At 42.1% G+C, this 27927-nt stretch overlaps 1 protein-coding gene across 5 annotated transcripts in view; it reads left to right on the forward strand.

Annotated features, from left to right (window-relative positions):
• The window catches only part of SERTAD2 (SERTA domain containing 2), a 104331-nt gene extending 78567 nt beyond the window's left edge, over nucleotides 1-25764 (forward strand). For 3 of the 5 annotated variants that reach the window (XM_039886990.1, XM_039886989.1, XM_039886987.1), the window contains one exon: nucleotides 20440-21836. In XM_039886990.1, the coding sequence (XP_039742924.1) occupies nucleotides 20444-21388 (945 nt within the window). In that variant the 5' untranslated portion in view covers nucleotides 20440-20443 and the 3' untranslated portion in view covers nucleotides 21389-21836. Of the gene's footprint in view, nucleotides 1-3450; nucleotides 3741-12393; nucleotides 13011-20439 lie in introns of those variants that run through there. The other 2 variants (XM_039886986.1, XM_039886991.1) reach the window with 2 other exon arrangements.
• Nucleotides 25765-27927: the final 2163 nt, after the last annotated feature.

Raw genomic sequence — 27927 nt, forward strand, 5'->3', positions numbered from 1 at the left:
ACAATACAGGAAACTTCGCAAAAGCAGCCCTTCACTGAAGTTGAAGTTCTACTGTGTGAAGCATGGCTTCAGAAAGAAAGCAGGGGGAAAAAAACCTGACAAAAGCAAGTGGAAAAAGCGATAAAGAAGAGTTTGCAGAAGCAGATGATTTAACTTGTGGTATAGTGAAGTCTTAACTTGCTAGTGGCTGAAAAGTACTGAACTTGTCCGTGAGAGTACTTAGTTTTCCAAATCACTGTCTCCTGTCTCAACTCCTTGATAATCAGTTAGGTGATGTGACTTCCAGAATTTTATATTGAAGATTTATTCACAGTTTTTAGTTATCAGTGAATGGGAAGTACACATTTGAGTTAGGATCTCTATATTTTCCATGAAAAGGTTATTTAGCCCAGCCAGCTGTATGCAATGTGTTTTATAACTGAAATGTTTATATTTTTTTGCCATAAGACCAATATTTTCGAGGTGTATAGATGGATGATTATTACCAATATTTCGAGTGGAACCAGAAAGATAAAATATAATAAAGGAGAAAGAAAAATTAAAGTTTAAACACTATTTTAAAATCTTTGTTTCTCAGTTTATATAGTCAGCTTGTCCTTGTGTCATTTCTTTGGTGCATGCTAATTAAGTGCTAAAAGTGGCCTTCAGTTAGTGCAGCAGTCTAGTAGTTTGCAAGATGTGAAGGCACAGAAACTTTCAAGAGAAGCACTGAAGTGCAAACTAGTACCCAGAACTACAAAGCAGTGTTGAGAAGTGCCTCTCTGAAATTAAACTCATGAATATTTTAAAAAATTACCGGCACCATTCTATACTTAGAAGAGCAATATTTCTTTTTTCCCTAAACAGGTATGTTCCTCATAGTTAAATGTGGATGACTGGCCTAATTTCTTATATGTGAAAGTGAGAGGGAGAAACTCTAACTCTAAATCCTAAAGTAGGACTATTTTAATAGAGCTTTTAAATGTCCCAGAGAATGAGAGTGAAAATCACACTTACATGTTCACTAAACATTTCTTGCTCATTTGCTCATGTATATATATGAGCAAATATGAATATTAAATCATACCATTGAATATATATATATATATATATATATATATATATATATATATATATATATATATATATATATATTTAATCATGCCATTGCATACTGAAGGGAGGTTGACTTCAAAAGTTCTGCGAGGGCCTTTCCTTATCCGGGTGGACTTGGATCCCTGGGGCCAGGCGAGATTCCTGTGTTACCCCTGTGGGGACTTGGGCATGAGGGTGGGGAGAGGGGGGCGGTGTTAACCACCTGGTGTTAGACCACATCAGCAGCTGTTGAAGCTGCCACTTCATGCTTGACTTCTTGGTGAAAGATGCCAGAATCTAAAAGTGGGGAGAGTGGGACTCGTGTATAACACATGCATTGATGGGATGTTACAACCTTCAAAAGTGTGGAAAGGTGAAAATCATTTCACCCCAAAACACAGGTTGCTTCCTAAGAACTCAGACCTTGACTAAGCAGGAACAGAATATGTGCTTTAGCAGAATCACGTGTACACTCTGGAGACACAAATATTGTCACTTCGCTTTTAATTCTTTTGTGAGAATCCATTTGCAGAGAAAAATATGTGTCACGAAAATTCTGCAGCTAACTTGCTAACTTCAATTCATGAATAACAGTTTAAATTCATTTTAAAGTTAACAGAGCCTCTGGCCTCCGCTACAAAGATATCACAGGAAGAAATTATTGCAGCTTCTGTTACAATGGCTTTTCCTTAAATTGAGCGGGGAAAGTATAAGTGAGTGGGTGGTTAGGAAACTGTTAGTAGTTAGTGTCTCTCTGAAAGGCAGAACTCTGGAAATGAAAAATATCTTGGCTTCCCGGCAAAATGTTTGAATGCTATGCCACCCAGACACAAACTGAGCAGGACCTGCAGACGGCCCTGAGCGCTACTTCCATATGTGTAATTTGGAACACTATTATAATGAGACTTTCCAAAGATATCTACGAATAATTAGCTTTTGGCATTGGTTATTCTTAAAGAAAAATCCGTATAAGATTTTAATTATACTGAGGATCCAGTAAAAACATTTTTCATTCCCCTTAAAGATAAAACAAGAAACATTGTCTCTTCTACCAACATTTAGCACAGGTTTAATTTCAATAAGATCATCAATTTGATTGATAACAAATCATTACAGAACAGTTCGAATAGGTCTAAACTTGTCTTGATGTTAACGACTTATAATCACCTTTATGTTAGGTCTTAAAGCTTTATTATCCTTCAATGTAACTAGTATAGTGGACCATTAAATGCCGAAGTGATCTGAGATGACATTGATTGGAGTGGCAGCCAGATTTTTAAGGCGACTGAATTACTTTCTATAACGTCTTTACACTGAACGCTCATGTAATTTTTAAAATAAAATTTTTATTTTCCAGGGGAGCTGTCTTTCTTTTCCTTGTGCTTTTAAATTTTCACCATTTAGGCATACACGCAGCCTAGTATATCCCTGCTAAATGTAAGTAGTTTAGAGTAGAAGCTTTCTTAAGGAGAGGGGAAAAGCTACCAACCTGAAACTTCTGGGCAGAGGGCGGACCCTCTGGCCTGGCTTCCCTAGCTGCGTGGGCTTTTTCAGGGCCGGCGGCCGGGTGCCGGGTGCCGGGTCTACACCGCGGCGCAGCCTGCTACCAAGGGATGCAACTCGGTTACTTCTGTCCTGCTCGGAGAGTACTGCTGACTTGGTGACCCATTTCGAGTGCTGAGCTGTGGCCACCGCGCGCACGGGGCATTTTCTATCCCGGGCTCCAGCTGGATCCCCCATCTTGCCATTGGATGTCTTTGTGGGTCACTCGTGAGACCTGAGACGGGGGTATATGGAAGTGTCCCAGTTGCGGACGCTGCTGCCCGCGCCCTCCCGGGATTCCAGTCTCGAAAGCCCCGCGGGTAACGTGGACGCCGCGCCCCGGGGTCGTATTTTTGCCCCCACCACACCCCCGCGGGACCCTGCCCGCCCTGCTGACCGGCCCCAAGTTGCCGAATAGCTCAGATGCTTGTCATATTTGCGGTCGCGCGACTCAGGCTGTGCGCGCGCTGCACTCGCCGCCGCCTTTGTCACTAGCCGCTCCGTCATTTGCATGAGTATTTTCTAGAGGGGGATTATTGGTGGTCAGTAGTGGTTGCCTGGCCGAAGTGTCTGTCTCCTTTCCTCTCTCCATCCCTTTAAACCTTAAGAAAAAATTAAGGGCACGCCGGCGGGAGAGGGAACCGTGGGCCGCACTGCCACCGCCGTCTCGCGTGCTCCGCCTGCCCCTTCCTGCTCCTCTGGCTGCCGGGGCCCCGCTCCGCGTTTATCACGCCTCCCGGGACCGCCGGGGGAGGGGGCGGGGCCGGCGGGGGCGGGGCCTGCTGTGCCCGGGGCCCGGAGCTCGCGGGAGGCTCGGTGGCCGCACGTCACTCCTGCACGGCGAGTGCTGGAGCACGAGCTGCCGCTCGCTCGGTCAGGGCGCCCCCTCCGCTCGCCTCCAGCTTCCTCCTCCGCTGCCTGCCGCCGCCGCCTCCACCATTGTATAATGCTCGGAGCGCACAGGCAGAGGACGGCGGACTCTTAGCTTCGGTCTCGCCTCCTGCCCGCTCCCCGGCGCCACCCTCGGGCCCCCGGAGCGGGGGACTCCGCATGGAGCGGGAGTAGCTTGAGGAGTGGGCAGAAACCCCTCCTGATGCGTTAGTTCCCAGGTGGAGCTGCATGTGGTAAGTTCTCCCTGCACCGGGCAGGAGGGGATCCTCGGATGCGCTGGGCTCCGGATGGGCGGGGGGCGGCGTTGGGACTCGGCCAAGAGCCGGGAGAACCGGGAGGGCGGAGGAGGGCCCTGGGCGGCTGCGAGGGTCGCGGACCCCTCCGCGAGAGGGACCTGGGCTGGAGCAGGTACCCGGAGGAGTGCTCCTTCCCACTGCTTCCCGGCCCGGCGTCCTTGGACCACTGGGGCGAGGGCCGGGGACCCCCCCCCCTCACCCCCCAGCGTAAGAGGGCAGATCTGCTGGGGGAAGGGCAAGGGACCGGCAGTCACGGACGGGGTCAGGAGGGGGTCGGGAGCTAACTGGAGCCTAGCCGTGGGGCCGAGGGAGCTCGGAGCTGTCGCTTTTACAGCTGGGATGTGTGTGCGTGTTGTGGCGGTTGTGTTGTTGTGAATGTGCGAGACTTTTTTTTTTAAAGGCTCGGGTTGCTGCCGCGAAGGCTGCTTCACTTTTGAGTTCCGTGGCCGGGTTTGCATCCAACTTGCTGTAATGTGTTTCTATGAGTTTTTCTGTATTTGGGGCTTAAAAACATCCCTCTCTACTCTCTTTTCGCCGGTGCGCAAGTGAATTGATTTTGAATACATATGTATATTAAGCTTAATGTCTCATTGGTTTTTAAGTTAGAAATCTACGAGTCATCTTGGTGGAGACCGCCTATGACTGAAAGGGAGGGGGCTGAGGGGAGCCAGCTGTCTCAAACCCTGGACTTTGTACCATTAAGACAGAGGGTGCTGTCAGAGGGCCATTGCTTCGAGAGAAAATTACAAATTGTTCTTATTTTTTTCCTTGGTCATGAGCTGTCTTACTTTTAACAGAAGTAACGATAATAATAGATTGAGATGGGAGTAGAGTTTTGGGTTTAGTCTCAAGTTTCACGAAAAGATTAGGTATAGTTTGCCTTAGAATAACTTTTTTGCTTTAAAGCTGGTTTAGTTTCCGGATGTTTCAGGTGGTGGAAAGTAAGTTTTTACAGGCACTGAATGGGGAAGGGCAATCAACAGGGTGAGACATCCAGCCTCAAACTATAGCAGTTTTTATTTGAATCGAATTGAGCAGCCTCAGTTAGTCTTAAGAAAGGTAGTACGTAAATGTTTTCAAGCTTTGTTCATGAAATATGCTTTTTGATTTCCCAATGTATGTTAAGAAATATCCATAACGTGCGTAGAGAGCCTGGAAGTCGTAGTAGCCAATAGGGATCCCTGAGGCCTTAAATGTTCAAAGTAGCCTTTTATAATTAGGGACCTACCTCTGACAAGAGTGAAGTGGGCTCTTGGCTCCACTCAACCCCTGGAGGACAGTCCACCTGAGAAAGCTCGGGGTTGTTTTGCTGTTGGGGGTGGGGGATAGTTGCTCAGCTAACCAGAAGGCATGTCTCACCCCAAGAGCTCCTCCCACTCCTCCCCCTTTTTATAGCAGTCTATTCTGATTTGAGTGTGCTAGGGTGTGCAGGAGGATGAAAATACCCATTCTAAGATCCCGGCTCCTGGCAGGAGCGAGAATAGCTTGTTCATGGACCTCTGCTTTCCTCTTCATTTTATCAATTTCTTTGTGTGGGGAAAAAAAAGAAAAATGTTAGCAGGTTTTCCTTTAGCTTCATTGATTGACTTAGAGGTATTATATGTTAATGTAAAGTTGTTTATGTCATTCATCAAGTTTGGCACCCTTTAAAATAATTTTTACTTCTTTCCTCTCCTAATTAAAATGTGTATAACCATGTTGCTCTCAAATGAGAAATCCTTTGAAATGGATTTGACAGCTTTTTTGTTTGTTTTAAACATTCTGCTCTGTTCCTCTGTTCCTTGCTTTATTACCATAGGTAGGAGAGAGGACTCACATTTTATAACACCAACCAAGTGTAGACAAGAGGTGTCCTAGGGAACAGTTTTATTGTCAGGCGAGTGTCACAGCTTCTTAGGTAACAGCTGCTCGAGCTTGTTTCCCTTTAAGAACTAAGAGAAGAATATTAACTCAGATTTAGAAAATCTTTAGACTGCTGTTTGCTGAATCGTCCCCCTTGAAACCTGTTTTATTTAATTCAGAAACTAAAATATAAATTTTACTCAGTTGCCATGCTCTGATTATTAATAATGAGCATAATAAAATAGTATATGTTATGCTATTTTAAAACTCACTTAAATTTATATAGCAACTGATAGCTTTTGGCATTCAGTTTTTTAAACAGCGCTCTAACGGCAGAATAAAAGTTACAGCACTACTTCAGAAACATGAACGCACGCGCACACACACACAAAACAGATCAAAAAGGTATAAGGGGAGATTGAGGATACATACATATATACATACAAATACTTAAATATTTTTTCTATTAATAAAGTAGCAGATTACAAAATATCAGTATTAAATTATACTAAAAATTTACTCTCAGCCAAAACATTTTACACTTTAGTAGCTAACAAGAGTAAAAGCTACAATAGAAACTTTCAGAGGTTTCTTTTTCTGTGATTTCTTGTTCAAGAACACTAGTAAAAGCATGAAGTTCTATCTTGTATTTCGTTTACATCAGAAAAAATCAAGGTGACTTTGTCAATATTATATAGGAATTAAAAATATGTATAGATAAATATGGTATTTAGGAATGTGAACTTTGATTCACTTGTAGAACTTTTTTAAACTGCTACAGCAAAGTTCTACTATTATAGCATATCCTATAGGAGATAGCTATAGTTACTTTAGTTTTTGGGCAAGGGCGAGGGAGAGAGAGGGTGTGTGGGTGGAGAGAGAAAGAAACTGACTTACTCCCTCTCTGATTACTGAGTCCAAAGATCAGGTGTATGCTAAAGACACCATAAGGCAAACTCCAGTTTTAAGTGAAAATGGTTTTGCAGTAAGGGGAAAAGCTACCTTTATAGGTCTTTCTTTTAATTTATACTGACCAGCAGAACGTGAAAATCTAAAAATGCTGTGGCCACTGCATATGCACGAATCATATATTTTCTACCCACTGTTAATCATTCCTTAAACAATTGACAGAAACTCACAAGCTCAGACTCCTGCTTAAGTGTGTGGATATTTAATTTAGTTTTAATATTCTTGAAGGAAACAGCTAGTAACCAAAGTTGGCAAGTCTTTTTAAAAAGAAGTGTTGTCTCCAATGGCCAGTACAATTGGTGTTAAAGGCAAACTTCTGCCCTCTGTGCAGATGCTGGAAAACCCTGTGAACAGAACTGTCCCCTGGAGCGCCCATCACTCATTGTGTAGAGCAGTGTCTTTCTCCATGAGCTCTGTGTGGCAGTTCATTCTTTGTATGAATCTGTGAATGGCATATGTCAGGCCAATAAGACAACATTCCTATTCTGGGTAATAAATAGACAACTTGTTTTGTTTGTTTGTTTGTTTCTTGAAGATCACGAGACCAAACATGCTTGGCTGTCAAAAAATTTTCTTTGAAATACAAATAAAAATTGAAAAATAAAAACATCACAATGTCTTTAAAAACAAATGATTTCTAATAGGACAAAACAGATGCTTATCATTTAAACAAGCACTGTATACCCACAATGCAAACTCCCTGTTGGAAATTCTGCTCTTTGTGGTCTGAGGGCTTCTAATGCTAGAAGGGCTCGTTTGTCTCCTCTCAAGATCTTCTGTCCCTCATCTGAACTTAATTGGAAATACCTGCCAGAAGTCACTGAAGCAAACACCACATTTGATTTATCTATTTTAGAAACCAAGTATCACATAAGCTGTATTCTGCACCCACTGCAGCTTTCAGTTTAGAGTGGAGTTGGCATCTGCTGCTCTCTTGTCTGGCCTCCTCTCACACTTGCACACTGTGTGTCCGGAGCTGGCCCTGCGTCTGAGCAGGGACGGCATAACGAGGGGTGAGTGTGCCTGGCTCGGCACCGCCCTGAGTGGAGTGAGCTATGCGGATGCGTGGGGTGGGGGCTGGAGGGAGGAGAGTGGAGCACAGATCTGGAGCCGACTGTGCAACTGCTACAGCAGGTCTGACTAGTTTTAGGTGCCCAAAGGCAGCTTTGTTTCTCTAGTAACTCCTGGTAGCAGCAAACCTAAGTTCTTAGAATGAATTCATGTCTGTATTACTATCTTTTTGTCACTCTGCGAAAACCTGTAGCTTTGCAGAGTTACTATTTAATTCTAAGATTTTTTCCTGTAAAAACCTTCATAGGCAGTTAACTGAAAAGAAGATGCTAAAGCAAGCATTTCAGTTTTGAGGAGTTTCACATAGAACAGTGAAGAGAAAAGGTTTCTGGCTCTTAACGGACATTTTATATACACAGACACGTGCACGCAAACTCACACTCATGTTTATAGTTGGCTGTGTGAACCCGTCGAACAAAAGTTAAAAAGTTCTACTTGAAAATGCCATAATCAAAAAATTAAATATCGAAACGTCACTTTTCTGCACATCAACCTTTAGCCCCTTGCTCTCCTCTCCTCTCCGGCTGCTTATCATTCCACAGCACGCTCTTGGGGCTTGGGGCAGGCCTGCTGGGGTACCCCACCCTGGTGTATAGAAGTGTTGCCTGAGTTAAACTCGGGGAATCTGAAAGTCCCAAGGTCATCTCTACACCAGAACAGGTTTGCATAAAATTCTAGCCACACTAACAAGATAACGAGGTGGCGACTGTTTTAAACTGATCCTCCCCGACTGGTTATCCCATTTTATAATAACACATGATACAGATTTGCTTTTCAGATTTCTTTCCTGTTTTGAGGAGGGACCCTCCATGTACGTGTGTACTTCTGTGTCTTCCCTGCTGTCATAGAGAACTGAGCTGGCAGAGGAATTTGAGTGCCCTGGTCTGCAGCCGAAGAAAAAATTTTTGCGCTGCCTCTCTACCAATTATGAACCTGGTGATGGTCTTTTCTGAGCAGTTATTAAAACAGATTGATTTTTTAAAAATATTTTTACCTTCTCCAGAAATATAAAATAGATTTCACCTGGTAATGATTGTTGCAAAATGTGGATTCCTCAAGTAAGATAGGCAGGATGAACGGAATCTTAGTGGGTGGCTAGTGGGGTGGGTTGGAGGCAGACTCTCTTTAAAGATCTTTGAAGGTCATTGAAGTTGAAGTATTAAGAGGTGGCTTCCTTAGAAAATAAATATTTATTACATTTAGTGTGGTGCTCTATTTTTATTGTATTTGACTAAATGACTTTTTGTAAAGTTCTATGTGTCATTAATTATCAATATATAGAAGTACTCTAGAAGAAATACATTTGATGTCAAAATAGCCCCAAAGTAAATAAAAACAAATGGCTACCACATTTGCAAAGTATCTATCATTCACTAAGCCCTCAAGTTCAGTTTGTATCCTCATTTCCTTTTTCTATTTTGTGAATTATTTCAAGTATATGATATGAAGTTTAAATTGGCTTTGTAAAACCTGATCGCTAACCTGCCTAATTCATAGGAATAACCAAAATAAACATTCTGAATATGTATGTCGCTTAATGGAACAAGTATTTACATAATAGAAGCGTTATTTCCTCCCCTTTACAAGTCTCTTAAGTATGTCTATTATCACATACCTTAAATTTTTATATTTGTATGTCATATTATAGACATACATATAGTTTTCTTTTAAGGAATCCAGATTTAGAGCATATAATTCAATGTTTAGTTTCACTCAGTAAGTAAATAAAGAAATAACATTTCTCTGGTTTTTCTCTTTAGACTGAATGTGGAAGTTAAAAGATGAAATATATTCTGTGTTTGTGAGGAATATTTTATGTCTTCTTTTAAGTGATCTTTCACAGTAATAAAGCATTCCAAATTTGAAAGCAACGATTAAAAACGAATCATATATAACGTTTTTAAGAAACACTTCCATAAAAAACACTTCTGATGTAACATACTTTTTATCTGTTATTCAGTGGCCAGTAGGTTTTGGCTAACAAAACCTAAAAGGAAACCTTTTGTTTTAACTAATATACAATTTTATTTTTTACAGATTTGCTCTAACAAATTACAGTTACCTGTTTCAATGTGACTTTTTATATATCTGATGGCCCCCTTTAAAAAATAAAAAGCTCACATACATTTGGCAAAGCATTTGATTTCTACTTAAGCCATCCCTCCCCCACCCCCCACCCCCCAGCATTGTTCATTAAAGGTCTCTATAGTGTGAGGGGAAAAACAAGGTATCTTTGGGGAAAAGATGCTACATAAGGGTTGAACCAGAATCTCATCCAAGCAATTATAAATGCTGGAGAAAAAATATTTTCATTATGCACAGGTATGGGGGTGGGGTGAGGCTGGCTAGTCTTTATAGGTCCATAATCTTAAGGGAAAGAAATTCAAATCTAAGAGTTTCTTCCCTTAATGTTAATGGTGCTTTAGATTCAGCTAAAAATATGTTCCTGACATCAAATTAATATGAAGTAGCATCTTCATTTAACTGATTATAGTATATTATTTATAAAACAATATAATATGTTCATATATACCGAGTTTCAAATGGAAAGTCTGGTAACAGTAGTTCCTCTCTTATGAACATTATCACTGAACATACAACATCATAGAACCTGAATTTGTAATTTGAATAGAAAGAATTCCAGCAAGTTGTTAAACAGTAACTTGCTTCATTATCTCAGTTTAACTGTTGCATTTTATTATTAAATGGCTCCTCCCCAGTAGTCTTTATGAAGTTTCCCAAATAACTGACCGAAGCCATATCTGTTCAGCATGGAGGTAATTTCCGGTTATTAAGAAGCAAGTAGGGTTACTGAAGGCTCCTCTATACTAGAAAATTCTTAGTGCTTACCTTAAGATTCATTGTGTGGCTGGGAATCCACTTTAGGACCCCCGGTAGAAATTCTGAACTGTTGGCCCCTCCAAGTCCACATCTTATAACTTGAGTTTGTATGTTTGTTGTTACGTGTATGCCCTCACTTCAGAAATCCTCCAGGAATTTTAACCATGGTTTTTGAAACATTAGTGTTTCTCATCTACAAGCAACAAGCTTTTCTACACACAATATTTCCAGAATTTGAACCATAGCATGATATAATTTAGTTTGGTCTTGGCAAGGCTCTTGGCTTGGTTAGCAGTGTCCTGAGGAGACCAGAATTTGGAAACAGTGTTGGAAATGTGTATACTCTGAAAGATCGGTAGGTAGAAATTGCAGTGAATAATCAGACATCAGGAGTGCCTTATTGCTCCGCTTCGCCCCCTTGTGGCTGGATGTGGAGTGCCGTCTTTCAGAGCTTAAAAGGAGTTCCGATTCCTACTGGGCATGCTTGTTTACATAAAGCATAAATAGTTTTCTTGTGTGTAAAATAACCTATCAAGTTAATATAATAGTTCTCGGTGAGAATGTAAATTATTTATTGTGCTTATTTGATTTTTTAAAATTTATGTATTGGTGCGTAGTATTTTTAAAAAATTTTATTATGGAAAATTCCAGATATACTCAAAAGCAAAGAAAAGTGTACAGTGCACCCTTTTGTACTCATCACCCAGTGTCGACAGTTATCAATATTTTGTCAACCTTGTTTCATATACACAGCCAGGTTTTTGCCTTGAGTATTTTAAAGCAAATTCCAGGCGTTATGTCATATTGAGTATGTTTTCATTAAACTTAAGTTCAGAAACCATATTAATTCTGCCCAGTCTTTAAGTGTGTGGTGCTTTCAGCCAAAATCCTTAGGTAAAGTTTTTAAAATTGTTAGCATTTCCACTGTCTTTGGAAGACGGTGACTGGTGTCCCTACCTTCGTAAAAAGTTTGGTTTAAAACCCCAAATTCCCAGTTGTTGGGAGAACCAATAAGACAAGATATTAGAAACATTTTATAGTACATTACAGTTACATTCTTAAAAGCCCATTTTTCTTTCCAGATGTTTATTAACCAAGCCATAATTTATTCCAAAAAAATATTTACTTGAAACAATATCTCCCAGAATTTGACTGTTTTGCTTACTAAATGCAGTTCGGTGTCAACGTTATTTTTTTTTTCTTTTTCTAAGAGAAAAGATTATATTTAACAAACCAATAGTGTCAGAAACTGTCTTCAATATAATACAAGTATGTAAAAATTCGGAGAAAGCTAGAGTTTCTTAAAATGTGGACTTTAGAAGACTCCCCCAAACAGTGAAAGTTTTTGTTTTGTTTTTGTTCTGTTTTTGTTTTGAGTTTACTTAGAGGTCGACTTTTTGGCCGAATTTCAGTTTATCTCCAGGCTTCAAGATGCTGTCAAGAAAGCAAAAAGGATTGTTCCCGTTGGTCTCCTTCGAAAGTCATTGTCTGATGATTAATAAGCAGCCAGCGCAGTGCCCCGCGGCCCCGAGCCCCCTGCGCAGGGGGGAGGCCAGAGGAGGCGCCGCCGCCGCAAACAGTGGTGTCGGGTTACAGCTGCAGCATAGCGCCCGGGCGCGTCTAACTGGCTTCATCTAGTGACTGGCTTCATAATGACATTGCTGATTTGTTAGGGAAGGCTTTGTCTTACTTACCAATTAGCATGGATGTTGCTGCTGGGACCTCATCCTGAATGAGCTTTAGCTTTGGTGTTTTTTGTTTTTTGCTTGGTTTTTTGTTTTGTTTTTTTTTTTGGTTTTTAAAAAAAAGCTTCCCGGATCCGCGCAACTTTAGGGGTTCTTTTACTAACATCCCCTTGTCTTCTGGGAGTCCTTACCCTTGTCTGTAAATAAGCAGAGAGGCTTTCCCCCAATGGAATTTTTGTCCCTGTTTCTGCCATTCCCCTAGGCCAGAGGCAGTCACTTTGGGGTCTGAAGGCAGCCTTTGGGAGAGCTGGCTCCCCCGCCCCTTCTGTGGGAGGCTCACCAAATCGACACCCAGGCGCTTGGGGGGACGCACTGCTACTGCACCCCTGCACAGCAAACCCTTGGAGGACTGGCCTGTTTCTTAGCTTTCTCTCTGATCCTCCCAGCACCACCCCCAACCACGTCATTTTAGGGGTGGCCTTCTTGTTCTCCTAGTGTGATTTGTTGTTACTTGGAGGAGGGAGGGTGTTAAAAGCATAGACATTATCAGATTTCTGAGTCCTGTTTGTTGTTTAAGGTGTAATATTTTAACAGTGTAGAAAGTTGTCTAAGCAAACGTGACTTCCCCCCATTGAAGTAGGCTTTTCCTTCCTGCTTAGGAGTTGCTGTGTGACAGTGTAACAATTAGAAGAATCATTTTTCAGAGCTCTGCTGGTGGCTGGTAGGAGGTGTCTTTTGTTAGAAACACAGGCTCTGCTTTTGGACCACCTCAAAAGCACGATCCAAAATGCATCTTAAGGCAAGTGTATGGGGTGAAGAGAGGAGAAATGAGAATGAGACTGTGTTTCAGAAGTTGTCACAAAACTATTTCTGGCCAGCCTCTGTCTTTTGGTCTTGGAAGTGTGTCACACATACAATAATTTTGCCAGGGGCACTCCTTTCTCCTACTACTGCCCCCAAAAGAAACTGAAAGAATGCGTGTGTTTCCACTTAAAGGGCTGTGGGTTGGGCAGCACAGGATGTCAGAGTGAGGAAATAGCCTCCGCTAGCCTCTTTGAAGACATTCGTCACACATCTTCTTTTAGCTTCTTTTTTCTTCAGATGAGGTAGATCCATGGCGACGAATCATTGTTCTGAATCGTTGGCATTTCTGGACTCTTCAACCAGTGATCACACCCATGGTCACATTGGACAGTGCAGTTGAAGAGAGAGGGATGTGGCTTCTTAAAGCTCCCCTTGAGTTAGGAGCCTTTTTCTTGAGAGCTATTTACCAGTTTTAAAACATTTTTTATTAAAGTATAGCATACAGATCCTAAGTGTACAGGCCAATGACTTAACCCAAAGTAAACCCCAGTGTCTTCGACACCCAGGTAAAGACGTAGAATGTGACCAGCTTCCCAGAAGCCTCGTGCTCTACTAGTAACCACCCTTCCTCAGCTGTAGACACCATGGCTTACTTCTGCCATGTTAAGTGACTTTTAAAACAACATGTCACCTCATTGTGAAGCTTGCTACACTCCTGAGAAGGGAAGACACTGGATTTTTAGTCGTCATTTACTAGTCCGAAAGAAAGTTGGAACAAGCTCTTGAGTATGTACACAGGTAGGAACCAGTTGGGCCTTGAGGAGTTTTGAAGTAATAACTTACAGGATCCCTTTTGGGAGCAAGCTATCAATTTTGACCCCTTTTCAAAGACTTCATAGCATGAATTCTCTAGATACTGAGTAGGAGGAGATGGAGGGTTTTTCCTTCTGTCTGGGGTAATGACTGTTGTTTGCGATGAATTGAATTAAAGCATAGTACAATATTTACATCTTTTTTGGACCAGCACAGAGTCAGAAAGCCAGAAAGGCAGCCTTGGTGGCAGACTAAAGAGGCTCCCAGTTCAGGCCTCTCACAAGCCCCAGCAGTGATGCTTCCCACAGGAGCATCACAGCTCCGCCAGGGGACTGTCAGTCAGTGGCCACCAGGCTCTGGGCCTCTAGAAAGCGCTAGTGGCCACCGAGGGCTGTGGCGAGCCTGCAGGTTAGCGCAGTGGGGATGACAGACGTGGTAGTTTGCACAAGGAGATTTATTATTATCAATTTTAAAATTATAACATATTTTGGCAGTTCAAATAACATTAAAGGAGAGGGGTTTAAATTTTTTTTTAAAGACACCTTAATTATTTAGTTGAAAAACATTGAAAGAGAACTTTTTTGGCTGCTTGTTTTTTTAATGTTAGCATTTTTTTCCCCTTATGCCTTAAAAATATAAAAGCTGTGAAATGTTACTTTTTTAACATAGTTACGATTTCATTTCCTTTCTGGACCTTGAGATAAGGACTCACTGCCATTCATTCACTCTTAAGATCACAGCAAGAAGAATTTAGGCCCTACTGAGCCTATGAGATCTAATGTCAGTCTGAGAAGCTGAGCTTTATCAAATTTAGTTGAAGACATCTTTATTCTGCGTAGTCTTTCTTTTAATGTCACTTGTCAGTTGCCATCACAAAAACGCTGTTCTTCCCACCACCATCACCCCCGCCCCCTTACTTGCTTAGACACAAATAGAGAAGAACTTCAGACTCAAGCTTAATTGAGTAAAGATATTCTCAGGCTTAAACGTGAAATGGCCACTTGGGAAAAAAAGGAAGTCATGGTTCTCAGAAGTGAGGTCCCTAGACCAGCATCACCTGGAAACTCAATCGGAAATGCAGCGTGTTGAGCCCCACACCAGACCTGCTGAATGAGCGTCTTGGGGTGGGGGGCAGCATTCTGTGTTAACATGCCCTCCAGGTGTGTGATGCTCACCCATATTCGAGAACTAAAGACAGAGGCATTCACAGGAGGTTTCTGAGCAAAACTCCCCTGCCCACCCTTTGTGCTCCAGGTCCTAGCGCTTTTCCTTAGCCAGGTCTGCCCTGTACAGCTGTCGCCTCTCCCCTTCCTCATACCCTCCCTCCCATACGCAGTTCCCACACAGGGTCAAAGACACATGCATCTCTTTGTTTATAGTTCTTCTCTGGCTGCCCTTCAGTGTGTTTTCTCATTCTTTCCATTTACCATTCACTTACTCAGTGAGTGTTTAAGGAGCATCTTCAGTGTGTCAAAGGCTGCCCTGTCCTGAGGATACAGAGGTAAACAAAAAAGATAGTCTGTGCCCTCATGGGGCTTCTCTGGGGTGGGAAACAGACACTGAGAGACAATCCCACCTTAAATATAAATCTCACATCCTAACTCCAGAAGTCTCTTGATCCAAGTCCGTAACAACCTCTCAGATTCCTCACTGTGGGAGACACTCAGAAGCTGCAAACCTCGAAATAGTCAGGGAATGCCATCTCCTGTTCCTCCAGTCCTTTCTCTTCTGAGGACTTTCCTAGTGACATTTGTTACTTTTGATCATCTGCCCAAGGGGGATTGTAGCTTTTGAGGGCAACTGGGTCCTTCTTAATGAAAGCCGCACAACTGAAAGCCAGGTTTGGTATATAATTTCATTCGATATTAAACTCCATGGAAAGCTCTGGAAGAGAAATTTTCATTTTTATTACTACCCATGGGTTTTGTTCCTTACCTTCAAAACTTGATTTGCTGTAGTTAATAGTTGCAAAAAGTTATGTTAAGAAAATCAGAATTCTGAGTTTGTTTCTAACAATTTAATGGGGAAGGGAGGATGTCTTATTGCGAACGTTATATTAAGAGCCAGTGAATATTGAATGCAAGAGTGCCTGTAGTTAGTTTTAGGCCCTTTTGGGTGGGCAGAAAAGGGAGGGAGCACCCACCTCCCTCCTCCAATTGGGGGGTCTCTAATCAGCCCTGAATCTCAGGGTCTCTTTTGGGTCTTTGAAAGATTAGGTAGAAAACATGGGCTTTGGGCTTGAGTCTTCACAGGATGAGGAAGGAGACAAAGTGGGGTGTCAAGCCTGCGGGTGGCCTGGAAACCGGGTTGTCGTTCACAGCCGTGGGGCCTTTCAGATGGGAACAGCAGAGCACCCCCTTCCCTGTGTTACCTGGAAGCCCGTAATGAGCTCCAGCTTCTGCTTCATCTTCTAGCTGCAGCCTAGTAAGGCCTTTTAAAAGGTCACGTGCCTCTCCAATAGCTTGCTTAAAGAGCTGTTGTTATTTCGTTAGAGTGCCTGAGGAAAGAGCCTTCTGAGGAGACTGCCACTCTGGCTTTGGCCAGCCTGAGCTCCAGGCCCAGAGACACAGTTTGGCTTCTTGCCCTCAGGTTCTTGAGAGGCTTGTCTTTTCTCATTTGAACTGAGAGTGAGTTCTTCTCACTGCCTCCCACTTCTAGGAATTGGAGGCCTCTTCTAAAAAGTCAGTGGGAAGCCTTGATGTTAAACAGTGTGTAAGCAAACTTTAGGAAAACTAACTTTTTAAAAATTTTTTGAAGTGTTTTTAATTTTTAAGTAAAAATGTGGACTGAATTTTAATATGTTGCATTTTATTCCTTTCTATAAGAATTTAGATAGAAATAGGATTACAAATCAAGATTGTGTGCATTTTGCAATCTTAATGGGTGTGTAGAGCCAGTTTTGCCTCATCAAATAAAATAGAGAAATGAAGGCAAACCTGCTTTGAGACATACTCTGTCATGGGTCCTTATTTACACATTTGAAAAGCATCCAAGATTTGATCTGTCTAGCTATTCCTGCTCACAGATTTTGCTTACACGGGCCTTCCTCCTTCCCCTTCCAGACAGCATTACAAGTGTCTTAATCAGGTTTTTCCTAAATCATTAGGGTTATCACACAGCTATGACCAGCTGGATCATTCTAATTGGAAATTAGGTGCTTTTCACACTGAAATCTTTCTGAAAGCATCTCCACAGATCTCTTTTCAGCTATGGGAATTCTGATAAATGCATATAGTACTGCACGCTTTTTAAATATTTGAGTCCTATAGATTCGGCGATTATTTCTAGAGAAATGTGAGTTATTAAGTCTCGTTGTTCATTCTGGCAATAAGTCTTTAAAAGACAATTCTATATCAACAAAAGAAAAAGTCTACACTGTTTTATCTAAGTGTTACCTCTCCTCAAGAAAACTGATAAAATTCAAAGTGGCGATGAGCTTATTACTAATTTGTTTTTAGTGTATTTGGTTTACATTTTAAGACAGTGCTTCTAAAACTTTCTGTGATGAAGGACCATCTTGTTTGTTTTATTCCTCCTTCATTGACTAAATACTTCAGTAAATTACCAGAGAAATGAAATAAAAGTAGAAAGATGTAAAAAATAGAAGCCTCATTTTTATTAGATTTACAGACATATAATTGTAAATTTGCTATAAAAGTTTTTAAATAATGGAGTATCTACTTACCTCATCATGGACCAGTAACAGTTCACAGACTGGCACCATCTATGGACTACACTTTTAGAAATACTGCTTTAGAGTGAGCGTGTGTGTGTGCGCGTGTCTGTTACCCATCCAGAGTCCATGTGCCCGACACTTTGAAAGGCCAAAATTCAAAATGTCAGAGTTTGGAGTAAGGACAGGTTTATTGATCCAAAAAGTGCCAGCTGAGAGGATGCCCCAGATCCATCTTAAGAAAGCACAGAGTTCAGGCTTCTTTTACATCAGGGAAGAGGAAATTGGAAATTGGAGGGGCAGGAGGTGATTGAGGACGGCAGTCACCTGGGCCCCAGTAGGTGTCTGAGGAAGACTGTACTTAGTCTGTTGACCGTAGTTGATGTGAGTCCAGTCAGGAGGTTAGTGCAAATTTATGATAAACAGTACATACTTTCCTCGTCTCCTCAGGAGTGGCACTTTCTGGTAAGGGGCTATTTTTGTAAAACTCAAGCCAAAAGCAGAATCCCTCTAATGATGAACATGTCTGTATGCAAGACCAAGGAGAAGCTATTAGCCTGAAGGGCATGGGAACAAAGCAGGCTTGAACAAGATGGAGTCAGAGAGGCCAAGCATTTCACTCTGTCACATGTATGCATTTGTGTACTCTCTCACACACGTTTAAATGTACTGGGTCTGATCACAGAACGTGTAACATAGATCTTCTAACAACTTTAGATGAGAATTAAATGCAGTTAGTGAGCTCTTTGGCAAGAAGTGTAATTTTTCTGGACGTGAGTATTTAAACGCTTAAATTGTAAGCAAATACAAATAGTATAATTGTGAGTACGGTTACCTGTTTCAAAACACAGTTGTCCCGGTAACATCTAAATGCATAAAGTAGAAAGTGTTTTGTAATGTGAAATGAAATCACTTCCTCTCTGATTCACACTCAAGTTTAAATGGGCACAGGTACTTTAGATAGATAGGAAATGTTATGTGCAAAGTGTATATACAAATGAGACTTTTAGCACTAAGCAGTAGGAAATATTTCTCTTATGTGAGGTATTAGATAAGCAAGTTGTTACTATCATACCTTCCTTGCCTCAAAGCACAGTTAATTATGGGGCTGGTCTTTGGTCCTAATGATTGACAGCCATTTTCTTAATATTTACAAAATGAGAGAAGGCGTTTCATACAAGTAAGTCCACATTTTTATAAGCATTAACAAATTCTCAAGCTGATTCTGACATTGATGGGTTGCAGCTGTCTTTGTCTTTCTCTACTTGAGACCAAGGTACATGAAGGTAGTCACTCCAAGTGGGATTTGTGTGCCAGGCTCTGTGACCACCTGCATGTCTGTGCAGAGTGGCTTTCTTTAACAAAGCATTGGTTCTCCCCTATAAAGGAAACACACACACACACACACACACACACACACACAGAGCATTGGAAGGAAGTTCTGTGAAGTTTCATTACGGTTAGCTTTAGGAAGAGATGAAACTCATTCAAAATAATAATGAGTTGTAGAAGTTACTGAGCCCCTTGAAGACCAGGCTTTATTCCTCTGTGGGGCTCCCACTGCCTGGCGGAGTGCCCAAGACAGCATAGATGTGGAACGAGTTAATAAGGGATTGAATGAGGTGCTATCAAAATCAACTGAAGTAATTCAGTAAAAGGCAAGTCACTGTTAGAAGAAAAATTGAATAACTACAGAGCACCTGCTTGTACATAAAGATATCAGGAAGAGTGAGTGGCATCAGGGAGAAGATTACCACGTATCCGTGGGTGTTGTAAAGGGGGTGAGAGAGCAAGCACCAGCTTGGCTTAATTAGAGCCATGTCTCCTGGTCTGGACTACATAAGGACAACTATCCTGATTAAACAGTTAGAAAGTGAGGTCTATGAGGCAAAGGCCGATGGCTTGGAATTGTTCTGTTTAGACAGTGGATGTTCCGAAAGGAAGGACCACTCTCCAGAAAGTACAGCCAGCGGAGAATAAAGTTTTCACTAAGGCGAGAGCAGGTGAGGAGGCCGCCTAGGCTATGAGCATCAGGCAATGTGGGGCAGGAGTTAAAATTCAACTCGTGCCCAAATGCTCAAGATCTGAGATATGAGTTTGACATTTCTTCGAAATACATATATATGTCTGGAGTCACAGTAAGTATTTTGTTATGAAAAAATGTTTTCAAGTACCCAAACAGCAATGCTTATAATCAGAGTAAATTACTTTCAAATTAATCCAGTTGCATCCGGACGTAACTGTATATGATGAAATTGAGCCATGGAAAAACTTGGGCTGGGAAATCCACATTCCTCCTCTGGATTCTATACTGAAATGTGGTGGCAGCTCAGTCACTGTGGTCATTTAACACAGGCCAAGGGCTTGACCACATGTCACCAAACGGGCAGAAAGGCTCTATGCATAATGAGGAAGGAAGAGGCATTTTGAAAGCACACACCGTTCTACCAAAATTATACATGTTCTCCCTCCTCCAACTTGGTTCTTTCAAACGTTCAAGATGTGTTAAAGCTCTAATCTATGACACCTTTATCTGTCTAGGCCATAGCATTGTAAGTGTTTTCTTGGGCTTTAAAAATAAATCTGTTTGAGGGAGGGAAATTGAACCTGCATGGTGATATTAAGCAAGCACAGGAGCTGAGAAAGTCAAAATCACGGTTTCCATGGTAACGTTTAACTTGTCTGGGTCGTACACATTTCTCAAGAAATACATTCTCCAGACTACCTAGTGAGAAAAATTGCTCCACAGGCATACAAAGGTGTATTCCCCCGTTCTCTCATTCTAAAAGGTCTTCCCCCAATTAATTCATCAGTTCTGACTAAGCCCGGGCAAGGAACCAACAGAACTCCATGTCCCGAACTCTGAATCAGCATCTTTTTTACGATAGCAATTAGTTTTCCTGTGATTAATTCCATTTCCTTCCTTTCTCCTTTGCAGATATATGTTGGGTAAAGGAGGAAAACGGAAGTTTGATGAGCATGAAGATGGGCTGGAAGGCAAAATCCTGTCTCCCTCTGACGGTCCATCCAAGGTGTCTTACACCTTACAGCGCCAGACTATCTTCAACATTTCCCTTATGAAACTCTACAACCACAGGCCCCTCACAGAGCCCAGCTTGCAAAAGACCGTCTTAATCAACAACATGTTGCGGCGGATCCAGGAGGAACTCAAACAGGAAGGCAGCCTGAGGCCCGTGTTCACCCCCTCCTCCCAGCCCAGCGACTCGCTGAGCGACAGCTACCGAGAGGCCCCGCCCGCCTTCAGCCCCGCCGCGCCCGCGCCGGCCCACCCCTGCGACCTCGGAAGCACTACGCCCCTGGAGGCCTGCCTCACCCCGGCCTCGCTGCTCGAGGACGACGATGACACTTTTTGCACTTCCCCGGCCGTGCAGCCTGCGGCTCCCACCAAACTCTCACCTCCAGCCCTCGCACCGGAGAAGGACAGCTTCTCCTCCGCCTTGGACGAGATCGAGGAGCTCTGTCCCACATCTACCTCCACCGAGGCCGCAGTGGCAGCGACTGACAGCGCGAAAGGGGGCGCCGGCGAGCCCAGCGTTCAGAAACCCGAGGGGCTGCCAGAGGGCCGCCCGGACGACCCGAAACTGATGGACTCTCTGCCTGGGAATTTTGAAATCACCACGTCCACGGGGTTTCTGACGGACTTGACCCTGGACGACATCCTGTTTGCCGACATTGATACGTCGATGTATGATTTTGACCCCTGCACATCCGCGTCGGGGACGGCCTCCAAAATGGCCCCCGTGTCGGCGGACGACCTCCTCAAGACTCTCGCTCCCTACAGCAGCCAGCCCGTCGCCCCGAGTCAGCCTTTCAAAATGGACCTCACAGAGCTGGACCACATCATGGAGGTGCTCGTCGGGTCCTAAGAGCTCGGGACCCGGTGACTGTGCCCACCCAGGCTCTGCGAGTGCCCCTGCGCCCTGACAGCTCTCCGCACTGTGCATGCACCCTTGCTTGCCTTTTTCAGAGAAAAAGAACATTTTACAAAAGGATCACACTAGTTTTTGCTTTGAGCAGAGTTGGAGTGCCTTCATCCAAGTATGACCACTTTTAATATGCTTTTTTGAGTGGTTCCTCAGAGACCTACCCTGGAGTAGGAGGGACTACATTTGAAGACAATATTGCTATATCAAATGGCAAAAATAAACAGTTCAAGTGAAGCACAAGGAATAAGTTGGGAAAGCTGTAAATTGCATGTGCATATTTGTCTATTTTTTCTATAAGTTTTATTGCAAGAGGTAAAAAAAAAAAAAGAAAAATATATATATTATTTAGATAATCTCAGTACTTTTTCTGGCATTTTCGCCCTGTATAGGTTGACTTGGCAATTCAGCCTTTTTAGAGGCATTAACTACTCCTCGTAAGTGTTGCATTTACATGGCTGTTTAGAAACTGCTGCCCAAATTTATTTTATATTTTTGTACAGATTCTGCAGTTTATGATATTGTTTTTCTAAAAACAAATGCTGTTTATACATATGAGATAGCTATTTTGATAGGATTTGCTCACATAGTTCCTGCAAACTTCAGATGTACAAGTTGCACTTGTACTTTTATAGCATTGTAATGTTTTATATGTGTTTGGTGCAAAGAGAAAATTGGATCAAATCTGCAGTTGATGTCCCCAAATGCAGACATACACACACACACACACACACTCACTCACTCACTCACTCACTCACAGCGCTTTAAGAAAGGGCCAGGCGATATCACACCCAAATTTCACAAGCACTGACCCCTTGGCATGAACACCCGCCAACACTGTGACTTCCAAAGCTAGAAGCCGGAGCCATGTCTGCTCATCAAACTTGCATTAAGCAGTTGGCGGGAGGTGGCTGTGGAGCTCGGGGTTTAAATGATGGTTCTCTTTAGTTCCCTCTCTCGAGGGGAAGGCTACCGAATACTATTTACGCCAAGTTCGTGCTTTTAATTGTTTTTATTTTTTTAAACAAAAACTCACATCTTTCCTTTTTGGCATAATTTTTATGACCTGAAATTTTACATGCGAACAAAATTTTATGAAAAGCAACCAACTTCTTCATGGAACTAAACCCTGATGCAGTGCTTAGGGCTCATAAAGAAAAAAATCTCCCCCAGAAGGCACCTGTCATGTTGCTCAATTGTCTTTTCCAGCTTCCTTCCCTAGAGCTTTCGTTCCCTCTATTGCTAAGTGCTGAAAATGGCATTTTTCATGATCACCACAGTGAGCTCTGCTCACCTCGGCCCAGCCTGGGATGCACTCTTGTAACATCTGTAGCTCTTGAACCTGGAGTTGGTCCCGTTACATCATGGCTTCCAATCTGGTTGCTTTCTGTAATCAACTGCTTTAACTACACTTTACAAGGCTGTTTTATCCAAATACGCAGGCAGGACTTTCTATGCATGTTTCTTCTCCTTCCCCCTTGCCTACCCCTCTGCCCCCTGCCCCCTGCCCCCAGTCTCCCTGCCCCGGGCACTTGAGAAGTAGCTTTTTATTCCTAGTGGTGTACATTTAATTTTAAAACGTTTGCAATGTATCATGCTTGTTGCCGAAATTGTTTATGGCCTTTTTCCTTTCGGTTTTTTTTTCTTTCTCCCAATGGTACTTTAGCTGGTTACAACTTATATTGTTGAAATGCAGATGGCTTCTTTAGGAATAACTTTTATATTTATTTAAGAATTTTTAAATTATGGGATTTGTGTTGTCGTCGTCTTTGTTGTTAGTCATATGTCAATATTCAGTCACCAATTCTGCTCACTTCTTGCCATGGATAAAATTGAGTCTTTCTGGCCAATTAAAAAAGACAGCTTTATAAAATGGCACTTTAAACAAGCCACAGATAGTTTTATTTTTGTAATACACATGGCAAAACAAATAGATTTGTGATGAAGGAACTGCTCATCTAATCAAAAGATTCGTGTATGATGATTAAATCTGAGTGATTCTAATTCATTGCCTCCACAATACTTTGAATGTGTTTTTAAAGGCTATCAACTCAGTAGAGCAGTGAGAAACAGATCAAATTGTACTTGTTCTCCTACAAGCAGCCTCCACCAGGACACCTCTTACTGCTGCAGATGTGTCATTTCCTTTGGTAGGACCAGGGACCATATAGTTAAGGTGAGGGTTGTTGTAGATGCTTCTGGTGTCACTGTGCCTGTCCTTTTTAAGAGCTTCCTTTTTCTATGGAGAACAAGTCCACCCAGACGCCATGCTTTTCATAACTGGAGGACCTGGCAAACTCACCACACGCTGCACACATATACATATGTATACATACACAATAGTGTTGATTATTCCGAACAATAACAGGGTAAGGCAGTTGATTTGCCATTGTTAAAAACTGATTTACAGTAACTTAGAACAACTGTACTTTGGTTGGATTAGCAAATCGTGTGTTTAAACAAATCCCATATGTTGGGCAACAGTTCAAATAAGCACAGCGAAGTGTTGCCCAAACGTGGTTCTCTGACTCTCTCATATTTTTAAGGCTGGGCTTCAAAATCAAAACAACAGCTCCCCCGCGCACCCCCCTCCCCAACAGCAGGCAAATGCTTGTTAACTCTGGACACCCTTGCCATAAATTCTTGATGTTCAAGGTCTACTGAGGTAGACATGGGAAATTAGTGGCCCATTTTAAAAAGAACAAAACCATCGAGTGTTCAAGTTACCTTGTGTCTTATTTTTACAAAGTGATGTCCCAACAGAGAAGAATGTGAGGCTGTGTGTGATCTGCACTTCCCAGTTTGAGCGTGGGACGTGCTTCCAGATGCCACCTGGCAGCAGTGCCTTCCCCTTTGTAAAGGACATCGTGTGGCATTCAGAGTCAGGCAGGCAGTTTGAGGTGCCTTTATGAGAAAGACGTGCTGGGTGGGGCTGGGAGAGGACAATTATTGACAGTGATGTGCAATGAAGTGACAAGATGAGAGCAGAATAATAAGAGCTTTGAATTTGAAGTGATTTTTTTTTTCATAAGTTATTTATTCCTTTTTTTTCTGTGTAAATATATTTATTTTACTGTGGAGCTCTAACAACATCTGGATCGTAACATGTGCAGAATGTATGGTAGGAATGTATTCTCTTGTAGGAATGTCAATCTGTATTAAAAGGGGGTCCAAGCCAGACCCCTGGGTCTTCTCATCGTATGCACAGTCCACATTCATTTTTACTCTCTTCTCTAATATGGGTCTATTTGAAATATGCAAAAGGTATGGATGAGGAATGTTTTAATACCTCCAAATTTTTAAGAAAATCAAGCATCAAGGGGTTGATATTTTTAAATGTTTTTAAGTAGCACTTTCTCTTTATGACAGAAGGGGCAACCACACTGACACCCTTGTTCACACCAAAGGGTGACAACTAGCCAGAGCCTCCGATACACCTCGAGTGTCTTTATCAATTGAGCTTTTTATTGCCATAGTCCCTTGGAGTGTCCCAACTGCCCTGAGGTCAATCAAGGAAAATTTCTTAAATAAATAAGCTCCAAAGAGCCAAAGTATCAACTTACGGATCGTTTTTAAAGCTTAAATTTATTAACCACCTTTGTGGTAAACAATGAATTATGAATACTGCAGGGCAGCCTTCTTAAGTGACAGATGTAAAAAAAAAAAAAAAAAAAACCTAAGACTCTACTTTGTGCAGCGATTGTTATTCTCTACATGAATTGTCTTAATTTCAAAACCTTGCTGTTACAAATTGGGCCTTTATACATTTTCTGAAAATATTGAAAAGAACATATTTAACCTGTTCTGGCTATAAATGGTTAACTTCCTGTAATTGCCTACAACAGTGAGGTGTGTGCATCCTGCTTGTGTACAATTATTTTCAGTGCTTCTAAGAATTTCTTGAGTCTAAATGGTTCTTGAAAATTAGCCAGGAGCAAATGTTATTGCAGACAAAGTGAATAAAAATTTTGGACATCTTTTGGGGATAACAAGTTTGGAAGAGAAGTGTAATCCATACGAGCAAGCAACTTAAGATTTTGCAAAAGATGTACATAGTTGGTGCATGGTTTTTCAGGAGGGCTTTTGTCAAAAAAAAAAAAAATTAAATTAAAAAAAAGGAGGTATAGCCTTTTCCCCACAGACCTGAGAGCTGTGCCTTTTCTATGCAATATTAACAGACGTTACATCGGAACCCAGATGGCTGTATTCACATGTAGGTTTGGGCTGTAATCTAAACAATTGAACAGATTAAATGTACATGGAAATGAGCAGTCTTACTTTTGTAGTTTTATATTATACAATAAACAGTTAAAAGATGAGAGTGGCGTGTTGCAGTTTCATTCTGACCAGAGAGCATAACCTGCTCGTATGTCACAATTTGCTCATTTTACAGAACAGTCCACCCATGGCCTCTGCTGGAGTTGGCGCTGTTGACCTTATCCCACCACCTTGGTCTCAGGAGCACCTGGTTCTCCCCGTCTTGGGTCCTCCTCGATCTCATTCTCACTTCTCTCCTTCAACTCTCTCTAAACATTGTTTTTTTCCAGGGTTTGGTTGGTGACCAGATCTTGTGCTGAGCCTCCACTTCTACTACATGGTCCTGTGTAACCTCCTTGGCAGCTGGGCCATCTTTTATGGGTTCATGGGAGCCAGCCTCGCCTGGTCCAGGTGATTCTGGGCCACCACACCAGCTGGTGAAGGAATCGCCTGGTTATGAGGGACCTCGGAAATGAAGGTTCCATTCAATCAGCAATGGAATATGGGAGGTGGGAGTGTTGGAGAGGTGTCATGCGTTGACTTGTGTAAGTCCTGACCCCCAGTACCTCAGAATGTGACATTAATTTGGATATAGGGTCTTTACAGAGATACGTTAAAATGAGGTTATTAGGGTCGACCCTAATCTAATATGACTAGGGCCCTTTAAAAAAATGACATTTCTAAACAGACAAGCACACAGGGAGAATAGCATGTGAAGATGAAGGCAGAAATCAGGGTAATATGTCTATAAGCCAATGAACACCTGTCGGAAGCCAGCCGACCAAGTCAAACCGGGTACCTGAATGGGGGAGCGGGGACTGAGAAAAAAGAGAAGACAGACAGGGTGCAGGAGGGAGAGCAGATCTCACACTGCCTCCCCGAGTTTAATTCTTAACCTCCTTTTAAACACAATCTGTTTCTATTTGCATTCCAAAACAACACAAAAGTAACATCCTGAAGATCCAGGTGCAATTGACACTTCCTTTGACACGCCCTTTGACACGCCCTTCGACACTCCCTTAGGCTATACTTAATCTTCTTCCTGAAATTCAACAGAACCAGCCTTTTCTTTTTTATGCAAGCAGGCCTCCTGAGATAAACCATGCACTCTTTTGAATTTGGGGAGCTTTGGCTCCCTACAATTCCCCCTTTTTTACTTTATAGTAGACTGTGCCTGTCTTAGGTGGCTTCCTGCGAAACATGGAGCTTACCCGTCATTGGAACATGTATTCCATCATACATGCCCTGTCTTAGGTTGTCCAGTTTCCAAGAAGTCCTTACCCGTCTTTGACTACCAGCCACTATATTGGGGTACTTTTATTTCTTAACTTTATTGCATGTATCTCGGAACCAACATCTCGCACTGCTTGTATTACGCATTTCACAAGATGAAACAGGCTAGAACGATAACAAATCCTAATAAATGAGTAAATGGTCCCCAAGTAGGGACTAAACCTTTTAAACCCTTTATAAATTCTTACACTGTTTGACCAGTATTTATTTGTAGTTCGGGAGCTTCTTTTAAGGCTACAAGAATACCTGCCACAACAACAGCCACAGCCCTTATAGATCTTCCTAAGGCCGTGTTAATTTTTTGTAAAACCTGTAACCCATATTCATCAAACCAAGGGCCTGTAAGGTTAACAGGAACCATTATAAATGGTGGTTATCTAAGCACAAGAACAGAAATGTTAACAGGAGTAACACAATTAGACAGCTGACAATTATTAACACAAGTCCGGCAGCCAGTTTCCAAATATGAATCTGCCAAGCGCCAGAGCTTGTTTTCCAGAGTCCAGCAGATAAAGCAGTCTCAGTGTTATAAGGCCGAGAGAAGTCCCAAACAGTTTCATTAAATCCTGTTACTGGATACAAAGTGACATTCTCTTGATGACAACGATGCCACCATACTGAATCTTTTTGCAGATGCCTCTTCGAGTGACAAAGTTCAAACGGAATTGTATCATTATTGCTGACAGCTTTGCCATCAGGAGCCCCAAGCATAACAGCTCCTTTCTTATGCTAAGGCTGCTCCGTGATATTCAAACACCCAGGTTGGGAAGTAGAATTGAATAGAAAACAAATAGGTAGTCCTATTGCTGATCCGGAAAAATTAAAATTATCATATACATATTGCTGTTCCATGGCTAATGGCAATCCTAAAAGTTTAGAGTTATTAGAAAAAACCTGGATCTGTGGCCCAGACCAAACAGTTGGATGTAGTA

This window comes from Pteropus medius, unplaced genomic scaffold, assembly GCF_902729225.1.
Source record: "Pteropus medius unplaced genomic scaffold, Ma_sr-lr_union100, whole genome shotgun sequence".
Lineage (NCBI taxonomy): Eukaryota > Metazoa > Chordata > Mammalia > Chiroptera > Pteropodidae > Pteropus > Pteropus medius.